The 11917-nt window shown below is 35.6% G+C and overlaps 2 protein-coding genes across 4 annotated transcripts; both read right to left on the reverse strand.

Annotated features, from left to right (window-relative positions):
• Positions 1–740: 740 nt before the first annotated feature.
• On the reverse strand, positions 741–5322 carry EMB2004 (RNI-like superfamily protein). Of its 2 annotated transcripts, none has more exons than XM_048101476.2 (18): positions 5163–5322; positions 4794–5085; positions 4161–4370; positions 4016–4074; positions 3782–3919; positions 3499–3573; positions 3298–3381; positions 3133–3194; positions 2889–2958; positions 2438–2513; positions 2235–2365; positions 2059–2118; positions 1856–1930; positions 1677–1781; positions 1507–1602; positions 1343–1423; positions 1155–1256; positions 741–1070 (listed from the first exon to the last, which is right to left on the reverse strand). In XM_048101476.2, the coding sequence occupies exons 1-18, from the start codon at positions 5202–5204 to the stop codon at positions 1002–1004; spliced, it is 1827 nt and encodes a 608-aa protein (XP_047957433.1). In that variant the 5' UTR covers positions 5205–5322; the 3' UTR covers positions 741–1001. The 2 variants fall into 2 exon arrangements, with proteins under 2 accessions (XP_047957433.1, XP_088916137.1); XM_089060011.1 differs by having other exon boundaries at positions 741–1098.
• A 1896-nt stretch (positions 5323–7218) lies between these two features.
• On the reverse strand, positions 7219–9804 carry LOC125204814 (IAA-amino acid hydrolase ILR1-like 6). 2 transcript variants are annotated; one of them, XM_048103549.2, is made up of 5 exons: positions 9377–9804; positions 8561–8686; positions 8200–8502; positions 7995–8111; positions 7219–7682 (listed from the first exon to the last, which is right to left on the reverse strand). In XM_048103549.2, exons 1-5 carry the CDS (start codon positions 9752–9754, stop codon positions 7296–7298), a joined length of 1311 nt encoding a protein of 436 aa, XP_047959506.1. In that variant the 5' UTR covers positions 9755–9804; the 3' UTR covers positions 7219–7295. The 2 variants fall into 2 exon arrangements, with proteins under 2 accessions (XP_047959506.1, XP_047959507.1); XM_048103550.2 differs by having other exon boundaries at positions 8200–8493; positions 9377–9803.
• Between the last annotated feature and the right edge of the window lie 2113 nt (positions 9805–11917).

Raw genomic sequence — 11917 nt, forward strand, 5'->3', positions numbered from 1 at the left:
AAAAAAAATTTGTTCAACTACTTTAAAAAAACCAAAATCAACTAACTTGAGACAAAGGAGGGAGTAATAAAATTTGCCCTCCATTAATAATCACAAAACTCTAATGTGCAATAAATTTCAAAAACACTATACTCCCTCCATTCCAGTGATCCGTTTATTAGGTGGTACAAGATTATATATAGTTTTATTTTATGGAATATTAAGTAAGAAGAATATAGTAAGAGAGAAAATAAAAATTAAAAAAAATATTTAGTACTAATAGGTTATCTTGATTAAGACAAATGAAAAATGGATCATCTTCGGTGATACATATCATAGAGGAAGATTTTACTACCAGTATGTTTACTCAAGAGAAATACTCTAATTATTTTCCACGTAAAAAAACACTACTTGCTTTTACTTTAGCATCGAACAGCTGGAGTTAGGTCTGAAAAAATCAATATGGTGCATGAATTCTCAGTCATGATATAATGTTAGTTAGATGACCCCATACTCATGGGGACCAAGGCCTACACTATACGCCCCAATTTTGACATGTACCACATTTAAATGGCAAATCTTCAATATATTTTCAACTTAGTCCAAAAAAACCAAGAAATCAACAAAAAATGTTATCGTGGCTCTGATAAATACTACTCCCACCACCTTCCCCTAGCAATACTATTGGTGAAAGTGGGAAAAAGTAATTGGCCATGTTACTACTAAAATGGAAGGAAATAATAGTTGTGAACACCCCAAAATGAAAAAAGAACACTAACTTTTACCCATTGGTAAATTCTTAATCACGCAAAAACATAAATTACACCAATAAAACGTGCTACAACAACAAAATCAAAAATAAAATGATATAAAGTGGTCAAAATTTATAGTTTCCCCTACTGAAATAATCCCAGTTAATTCTGTCGAAAAGGTATTATCTAATATGGATTAATCTCTTAAGACCATCGCCAAATGGAAACCTCAAAAAAAAAAAAAAAGGAAAAAGAATTATATGTTCCTATCTAGAAAACAATAGTAAGCTCCTTCTCATTCATCTCGAATACATGATCGCTTGCATCTGTGATTGCACTCTGCAGGTTTTTTCAGGTTTATTTCAAGCTACCTATTGATATATTATTAAACAGTTTTGAGAATGAATATGTAAAGTGAATTACCTGTCCCAATTTGGTAAGGAAATTGTTCATGAGATTTAATGATGTGAGCCTTACATCTTCGTTCGACTTGAGCGCTTGAGCAATGGCAAAAGCCCCTTCATCCTGAATCAGGAGGGGGAAATGGCGCTATAAAATAATGACACAAGCCTACACTATGTAGTCAGAACTTTCGAAGAGGTATTTCATACTCTGATTTCATTGAAGCCAAGATTGAGCGACACCAAAGATTCGTTCACGACTTTCAAGCTGCGAGCAAGGCATATGGCGCCCTGGAGATCATGAGATTATTACTTGGGATAACATGCATGGGATCATATTAAGAACAATGAATGACAGCATTAATAAGCCAAACCTCATCTCGGAGCCCGTTGGCTCGGAGATCTAGACTTGAAATGGTGCTATTGTATCTCAGCATATCTGCAATATCTTCGGCTCCAGTTGCACCTATCTGTAAAAATTGTTCATACAGAATATATTCGAATACATCCTCAAAAAGGGTGGTAGACTATTATATGTTCATACCTGACACCAACCAAGCATGAGGTCTTTTACATTCCCGTGAAACTTAAGAACTTCAGCTAAAGCCTTTGCACCATCAGGGCCAATTGGATTATAACCGATTTCCAACTGGAACAGAACTTATGGCTTTTATTATGTACATCACATCTAAGATACTGAGAAGCAAAAAGTGAGAAACTCACAGCAGAAATAACAGAATTATCTTTCAGAACACGAGCAATTGCACTGATCCCTTTGGCGTGGATGTCATTTCCGCCCTGCAAGTAAATTCACAACTGTTACTCAAGTATCACAAAAACTCGGGAGTACCAGGGGTCAAGCATACATATTCGAGGATAGAGTCACTTCACAGATCATAATGAGTTCCATACTTCCATATACTTACTAGATCAACATTTGTAACTGAACGATTATCCTTCAAAGCCTCTGCTACTTTTTCAGCTCCCTAAAGAAAATATATAAGAGAACAATTAGTACATATTGTATCAAAATTGGTAAGAATTGGGTGAAACCATGAGGTCACAGCTGCATTTTTTTTCAGTAGCAGATTGGAAAAACTACCTCATCCCCAATATCATTCATGTAAAGGTTAATCAGCAGCAAACTCTTGCTCTTTTTTATATATTCAGCAACATGAGAGGCTCCACGTGCACCAATCGAATTATTTGCAAGATCCAAGACGGTAAGCTTCCCTGCATGAACATATTAAAAGCCAGATCTGCTGCAGTACGCATCAGGAGGAAAGGAAAGTGGCTGCAACTGACCTTTATGAGAAGACAAGCCAGACATTAGAGCAATGACACCTTCGTCTCCAAAAGAGTTCCCTTGCAAATAGAGTTCCTAGATAATTACAGTGAAACACTGACCTCGGTAATGAATCTAAATTTTTTAAGGAAACTGGTCACACACATTTACAGCCCATTGTAATATTTCGTTACAGAAATCCCATGCCCAGTAACCAATAGCAATACATAAGATGCCACTCTTATTTCCATCAAGAAATAAGCAAGCACCCACACTTTTTACATGATGTATTAATGGAACAATCATGTGTCTATGCAAATTAGGCAGTTTATTTTCCAGGGGAACAAAGTTCATATGAATATGGTGTTGCATCTTTACAGTGCATGAGTCTTCTTGTTTCTTGGTTATTGCACGACTGACATAATTTTAAAGGTGAGACAATACGAACAAAGAAAAATTATAAAAATATACCCTCAAGGATTTGTTTCCCTCCAGACCTTTCGCCAGTGCAGATGCACCTAGGGGACCGCCATAATTACCACTGGAATAGAACAAAAATAAATACTTACACAAATGAAGACAAGTTTCTTCTTAAAGGAGAAAATGCATGTTCACAGAAAACTATACCAAGAGAAGATAATCAGGCATCAGTTCTTTGATATTTATGTATTTATTAAAAAATATTGAGCAGTCTTTTGGTGAAATAGATCATTACTTGAGGTATATAGACAGTATAGTCTTGTTCTCAAGAAGCGCTCCAGCAAGGCTTGAAAATCCCTACCTCCATTTCCAAAGTTAATACAAACAGAATCAGTGGTAAGACTCAATATATTTACACAAACTGAGATTGTGTGTAGTACAGCAAGATATAATTTCATACAGAGTAGTCAATTAGATTGTTATTAAGTTCAATGATACGCAAGGTCGAATTTTTCTTCAACATCTCAGCAATAGCTTTTGCTCCCTACACATAAAAAATAAGAACGACAAATTAGGCTATTTCATGACTGTTACCAAGGTATTCACATGATGGAGCATGTCTGGATCTTAATAAATCTTCAAAGACTAAAAGTAAGCTAACCTCATCTCCAAATGCACTGCTACTAAGTTGTAGCTTCTGAATACCAGAATTTTTCACCAGAATGTCACATAAACACTGCAACAATAAAAAATCTAAAATAAAAATAAATAAATAAATAAAAACTGTTGAGTGGGACTAAAACTTTGAACCATGAAAGAGGTTAGGTCAAACAGTATTCAATAGATAAACAAAATTGAGTAATTATATACTTACATCAGTATAAGAGTTAACATGTAATAATTGTATAATTCCAAACAAATAGCGCTATCTTATGTAAGTCTACCTTCACTCCTTCATCTCCAATAGAGTTTCCTGATAAGTTGAGAGATTTCAAAGCAATATTTGACTGTAATATCCCATCAAAAGCCATTATTCCTTTAGCAGTAATCCCATTTGCAGCAAAACTCACTTCTTCTGCAGTCTGCAAATGATACAAGATTACAAGTAGGGAGTAAATGGCAGAAATCTTCCAAGGTGATTTATAGCTGAACAAGATATAGTTTAAATAAACTCTTACTTGATTATACGCCAAGCTCTCAGCTAGGAAGAATAACCCTTCATCTCCAAAGTTGCGACCTAATAGCACCGTCTAGCGTTAGACTAATGGTTTGTCATAGTGGAAAATTCAGCATCAAGTGAACACAAAATAAACATTCCAATACCTGACATGTCAATGCTGCTAAATGATCTAAGCTCCCTGGCAAAATCATTTAACCGCATTCTGGATTCCCTTTCAACTTTGGCACCAGAAGGTGACAAAAAGTTTATCCCCTGAGAGAAAGACCACTTCTCCCCAGAGGCAGGCTTATCCTCTTCGGCTACAGACTTAGCCGATTTTGGCACTAGAATTTTCTCCACCAATTTCCATAAAACTGTCAGCTGGAAAGCACAGATTAGTTACCAATTGAGAACTACATAACTCCCTCAGACAGTCATCACAAATTACATTATGACAACTCTAGAGCAGTGGCTACTACACTAACTATTCGATCCAATCGAGCATAATGCGTTGAATACTGCTATACAAGGAGCAGCAAATCAAGTTAACTCAAATAATAAATACCATACTGCCACAAAACATCAAATGCAAGCAAATCGGTCAAAGTATCCTAAATCCTACACTTCCCCCAAATTCTACAAATAAAACAAGTATCCTTTTCCATAAATCAAATAATCAAAAAGATGCAAGCTATGATGGAATCCAATACAACCAGCAACGCACATTATAAATGCCGAAAACATGTAGTACCTCAGTAAAAAAAAAGGTAAACACTCATAAGGCGCGAAAGGCATACCAAAAGTGGCGATTACGAATGCGCCTGCAGGCAGAATGTAGGAAGCAGCTTGTGTGACCGGAGCAATGGGAGTTTGCGCTTGAGACTCCTGGTAAACCCTACGAGAACTACCGGTACGCCTGGAACTGCCTCCGCCGGCCGCCGCCGCTCTGATTTCGAATTTTCTAGAGCTTAATGGTTCGGAATTGAAGGTAACTAGAGTAAAATGGCGGCTGCGCCTTAGCGAAGAGCTGTTGGTGGAGCTGAGGGTCCATAGCTGAGTTGTGTGTTTGCTTCTAAAAGCGAAACTAATCTGAGATAGCAGAAATCAAACCATAAACAAAATTCAGAAGATTAAGTAAAGTAGAAGTGAGGAGATGTATGGAGTACCTCTAGATGAGAAGAGAGAGAAAGCGCAGAAGTAGAGACCATTAGTTTAGGTGTATGTTTAATTTGGGCGGAGCGAAGCTGTTGAAGACAGGGATAGAATTCAATGGAACGGCGCTTGAAGAGGAAGAAGTAGATGAAGATAGATCAATCATCAAACAATTCTCAGTTGCTCTTACCAAAAGTTGGGCTTATTAAGAGGGCTTACACCACTAGCCCAATTGTTTCGGCCTATCAAATGTATTACAGAGTGTCTTCAATGACCAGAGCAAGAGAGAAGCTACCTTCCATTTTACTACCCGATTACCGTATCTAGGGACGTCAATTGGACTAACCCGCTAGAGTTCGGGCCAATCCATTTGGGTTGTCGATCTATTTGGGTGCGGGTTATTCGGGTTGTGAATTTTTCGGGCTATAAATTTTCGGCCCTAGCCCTAAATCTTCGGGTTTCGAGCTAACCCACAGGCTATTCGGGCCAAAAGTGATCTTATGTGTTACTACCTCTGTCCCCAAATTTTAACACAGTTTACTATCCGTCCCTGAAAATTTGACACACTTCACTTTTTACCATTTTTTGTAGTGGACTTCATATTCCACTAACTCATTCATACTCACATTTTATTATAAAACTAATACTTTAAAAGTAGGACCTACATCCCACCAACTTTTTCAACACGCACTTTCCATTACATTTGTTAAAACCCGTGCCGGGTCAAAGTATGTCAAAATTTGGAGGACGGAGGTAGTACTTTCTATCCAATCCAATATTCTAACTTAAAAAAAATATAGATTATCGCAAATACTAAAAGTATTATCAAAGTGATCAAGAGAAATAAAATAATAATAATTGAAGATTGAAACAAAATACATAAACATATCGCTAATTAGTAGAACACGTGAATCTGACTACAATTAAATGGAAATCATGCATTTAAAAGGAGTTGAATGACATTCTTAATTATATACCCCCAAAAAATTTCGAAGTAGTTAAAAAAGATAGTATAGATAGTAGTATGTCAAAAATAAATTCTATGAAGTTGAATGAGATTCTTCTACATCAATAACTTTTGAAGCTTCAACTAGATCATTCACTTCGAGAGGAAAGATGTAATGCGGCATTAATATGAATAAATATTAATAGCATCTATATTCCATAAAACCCTAACTTTCAATTTGAGAGAGAATACATAATTACTATATATACTTCATACCAATGTTGCTTTTTAATATTGTACTTACCATATATACTTCATATCAACGCTGCTTTTAATATTGTAATTACCATATATACTTCATATAAGTACATAACCTAAAATTTTAATTATATTTTTATTTTAAATGTCCAACCCATGGGCTAACCTGCAACCCACCCGGGCCAGCCCGCATAACCCGCTGACCCGAACGGTCAGCCCGTGTAGCCCTATTCTGTATCTGGGTTGCGATTTTCCGGGCCTAACCCTATAATTTTATCGGATTATTCGGGTTGATTCACGGATTTCAGGCTAGATTGACATCCCTAGCCGTATCACACTATCATTTTTCTATTTTTCTTTAGATTTTAATCATGTTTTTACACTTATAACTTGTTCTAGTATTTTCAAGTCGATTAATGATTTAGGGTTAATTATTTAATAATTAATAAAATTATGAATTTTTAAACAAATTCATAATTAGTAAAATTGTAAATTTCATAATGATCTCATTATAAATATTTTTATTTCTTTTATAATATTATTAGAATAGAGATATTAATATATAGTGGGATCGCACATAAAATTGTTTAAGAAAGAATTTGAATTGCGTACCTATATAGGCTTTATTATCCTAATAAAAAAAAAACTATGTGATAAATCACCGTCGATCATTTGATTGTTGGAAACCATAGACAATGTTTATGTAGGTTCGTGTATTTTCTCAAAAAAAAAAAAGTTAATCTGCAAAATCGAAATGCACACAAAGTTTGTATATACAAACACCAATAATTCATCTATGTATTTTATAAATGTGCAAAATCGAATTACTAGTTATATGTACTATACTATATTATCGCGACTCAAAGTTTGATGGAGCATGCAACTATGTATGCATAACTGAAATTATTAAAGCATAATAGTTGAAGATGACAATAATAGTAAATCAAATTAGCAATTGGCAAGGGGTAGTTAGATTGAGCAGATAAGAAATTGCAAAAAGAGCATGGATTGAGGCTCCAATGGGAAGAACATCCTCATCAACTGTGAAGTAAGGGCTGTGAGGTGGGTAAACAGATCCTGCCTTTTCGTTTTCAACTCCCAACAGCAAGAACGATCCTTCTATTTTCTCCAAGTATACTGCAAAATCTTCACTCCCCATAAACGTTGGAGCCAAAATCGTCTTCTCTTCCCCAACAACATTCCATGAAACTTGCTTCACATGTTCGTATATTTTCTCATTGTTTATGGTCGGCGGAAGCGTCGGATGCTCTTCTCCGTCGAATTCCACCTCCGCCGAGCATCGCTGCACCGCAGCTTGACCTTTTATAACCTAGAAACAAAAGCACTGGAAAATCATTTGGAAGCGTCCCACTTTTCTTTTCTTTTTTTATTCTAGTACTATATTACCGTATATTTTAAGTTAATAGTTATTTAAAGCATAAAATTTGATCAAATTCTGATGAGTTTCATGAAGTTTACAATTGAATTATTAAATCATGAAATTTCAATTTTTATAGTACAATATATCACATTGTTAATTTAGTATTTTTAATTTCAAACTTCATAGAAGTGACGCAACTTTAACCAAATTTTAGAATTTAGTAAATGGCTATTAACTTAATGATTTTTTTGAAATAATTACCTCTTCAATTCTTTTCCTAATTGCATTCATGCTATTTATGCCGAATGCTCTGAACGTTCCCGCAATCGTGGCTACATTGGTTGCATCTCCCGCGTGCACCATAGTCACAGAAACCACCTCAAGAAAAAAGAGAAGAAGAAGAAATCGCATTCAAACAAAAATAAAATAAAAGAGCAGAAGGATGAAGTTTGTAGTAAGTAGTCACCTGAGAGTCTAAAGGGTCAGTCTCTCTAGACACAATATTCTGCAAGCTTATAATCGAAGCAGAAGCAGCCAAGATGTGATCGGCTGCATCTCCACGGCCGCCGATCACAGCCTTGAAGCTCCCGCAGCCGGCCAGAAACTTCCCCGGGCGGGAAGCGACTGCGCCTCGTGGATAGCCGTGCACGGTGTGCAGCCCTAAAATAGCGGTGACGTTGTCGACCACGCCCTCTCTCACCATCTCCCTCGCGCCCTCGCCGCTCTCCTCCGCCGGTTGGAATATCAGCACCACCGTTCCCTGCGCCATCTAAATTATTTCCCATCAGTTAAACAAAGTGTTTTAATTTATGTGTTTGAGTTGTTACCGTCAAGTAGATGCGGAGGTGGTGCAGAATCGATGCAGCGCCGAGAAGCATTGCGGTGTGGGCGTCGTGGCCGCAGGCGTGCATCTTGCCCTTCACTTGGCTCTTGTGCTCCCATTCTCTCAATTCCTACATGCTTATTGCTACCACTTTTAATTAACTCCACTCTTAATTTTCACACTATATGCAACGAAAATTACAGTCATTAATCAGCACATGCCACTACAAGTTCAAACAAGTACTACTCCCTTAGTTCTTCATTAGAGTCTATGCCTTTATATTTTTGACAAAAAGTAATACTACTAATAGTTATTCTCTATTTATATCTCTTATTTTATTCTTTTTTAAACTTTTTTCTCTACCTAACATGGAGTGTGAAATATTTACTGCATTTCTTAATCTCCTAGCATTGAAAAGAATAAAATTGTCTTAATTCTTTTTTCTGGGGATATTTTGATAAATTTAGAGTGGATATGATCTTCAGCTGTTGATTCTATACCACAAACACATACAGTACTATTCAAATGTCTGTAAGGTGCAACTATACCATTAACGGTGTAATTTGAAGGATGAAATAGACATGTTCGAAATTAAACAATTGATCAAAGTAAAAAATGAATTAGCTTGAATTATTTGTATGAATTCATCCTACACTCAGAAGTAATCAAAGTAAATGGGCCATGGATACTAAACCAACAACTGTCAAATCAACAAAATCTACATAAAGTGGCTGCATTTTGTATAATGAAGGGCTTGTTTGTCTTATACTCCATAATTCAAACTAATTAAACTACCTAGGACCACCTGGTCAAGTTATACCTGGATTGGCAGAGCGTCAATGTCAGCTCTAAGTGCCACAACCGGAGGAGAACCCGAACCTATGGCCGCGACGACACCTGTACGAGCCACCGGCCACTGATACCGAACCCCCATTCGGTCCAGCTCATCTCTGATGAGAGAGCTAGTCTCAAATTCTTCAAAAGCAAGCTCTGGATTCCTGTGGATTTGTCTCCTTATCTTCACCATCCATCTCTTCGTCTCCGCTGAATTCGCCATAGCGTTTACAACACCGGAAAGGGAAGAGTTGTGTTTGTGGAGAAAAGGGTTGCAAACATGGCTGCTACAAATCTGTATACATGAGTAGAGCAATACAGACTTGAAAATAATCGAGATTTGGAGATCTTTAACTACTCCCATTTTTTTTTCTAGCTAATTGTATATGTAGATTTTTTTTTTGTTAGATTTATTATGCCATATAAAGTTTTCTCAAGCGTCTTTTATAATTGTATTGTACTGTTAATGAATTTAATAGTACAAAACAAGAAGAAAATGGTGGACCATGATATTGATAGGTAGCTATTGGACTGGGGAGAAAGAAGTTAAATTTGCTTGGACAATTTATTAAACAAAAAATCTATGGAGGAAAATGAGACAGCAAGATGATGGACGTTTTAGTTATTATTTAATATTTTATTTGGCTGGTAGATTAATAATTGAAGGAGAAAATGCATATTTAAGAACAAAAACGTGCAAATATCGTATGAAAACAACAGATGGTGTGATTCTATAACTGTTGTCGCCCACTTATATGTTAATTTGAGGTTGATAATTCTCGAGTTGATATTTGCTAGAGGGAATAGGAACTTTATGTGTCCGGTGTCCCCATGTACATAAATTGAATATTTATGAATGAGTTTTTACAATATAAACAAATGAATAATGCAAAAATCGTGCACCATGGCGCCGACGGCAGTTATTAGTAGGTAATTTAAATCTAAAACTAACATATAAGTTTTAATTTATATATAAAATCTATTACATCTGATATGTATCGCTTACAATTTACTAATTAATACTAATAATTATAAATACAATTTAACTAGTTGAAAAAAAGTTGTTTAGTAAGCAGCTGGGTACGTCTAAATTCTAATGTTTGTTTTAATAGAATATCCGGAAATTAATAATCACAATATATAAATGCGCATGCAATACGTACAAGATTATTAATTAGTATAGTAGTAATCAATACGAGACAAGTCATTCTAACTATTTTTCATGCACTCGTTCCCCCTAAAAGCATTAGAGGTTGGCGAGACCTTTGAAAATAAAAGAAATTAGGCGTTCATGACAGAGGATGATTTCAAAAGATGGTGGATCCATGATCCTAAAACGGAGGGTGCAAAGGAGTACCGGAGCTGACAGTGCGCATGGTAGCACGTCAGAAGCTATCAGAGGGGGCGACAGTGAAAATTCACGTCCGGGTCCATGGTAGCACGTTGCCAGATAGTGGCGATTGCCACCAGCGGACCCAGGGGGTAGGAGGGGGCATCCGCCCCTTCCCGGCGCTCGAAGAGTCTAAATATCCCTTTGGGTTGAGTGAAAATAGCAAAATTACTAACTCCATGTAAAAATATGGATTTTCTATCAATGTAATATTGAAGTTAGTAGCCTAGTACTAGTTGTTTGTTGGTCATTTAACAAAGAAGTCCATGGATCAAGCCTCATTGAGCATTTTTATCAATTCATATTACTCCTCTTAACCATTCTTTCTTCATTTTGTCAACTTATATTACTTTTTATTACCAAATCAAACCATTAAATACTATTTTTTTAGTTTACACATATTATTCTGTTGTACTACAATTTATCTTTTAGTTAAATAATTTTTTTAAACACATTTTATTGTATTTATTACTACTCCATAAAATACTTATTTTATATGATATTTTAGCGTCCTATTACTTGTATATCAATATAAACATTTGAAATATGTATGGAGTCTAAATGTTTACTCCTTCCGTTCCATAGTAATGGAGGCGTTTCTTTTCGGTACGGAGATTAAGAAAAATTGTGTTACGAGTTAAGTAAAAGAGTAAAGTGGAAAATGAAAAAGGTTGAGAGATGAAGAGAGAATAAAGTAAGAGAGAGTAAAGTAGGTGTGGAAAAATGTGTTAACTTTTAGTAAAAAGAAAAATGACTCTATTACTATGGAACGTACTAAAATGGCAAAATGATTCTATTACTATGGAACGGAGGGAGTACTATTTAACATATAGTATTACTTTTGTATTTTTATATTATTAATAATACTCCCTCCGTCCAAAAAAAATAGATCACTTTTGCCATTTTGGGACGTCCACAAAAAATAGATCACTTTCTTAAAATGAAAAGTTTATCTCTCATACTTTTTCCATTTTTTCTTCCCTCTATCATACTTTACTCACTTTTTCTCTCTATCTCTCTTATTTTACTACTTTTTCTCATTCTCTCTCTTACTTTACCAATTCTACATAAAAACTTGTGTCATACACAAAATGATCTATTTTTTGTGGACGGGGGTGTATTATTTAGTTTTATTAT

Source organism: Salvia hispanica, chromosome 6 (assembly GCF_029641045.1).
Source record: "Salvia hispanica isolate PSC_SH4W2 chromosome 6, Shi_PSC_v1, whole genome shotgun sequence".
Classification (NCBI taxonomy): Eukaryota; Viridiplantae; Streptophyta; class Magnoliopsida; order Lamiales; family Lamiaceae; genus Salvia; species Salvia hispanica.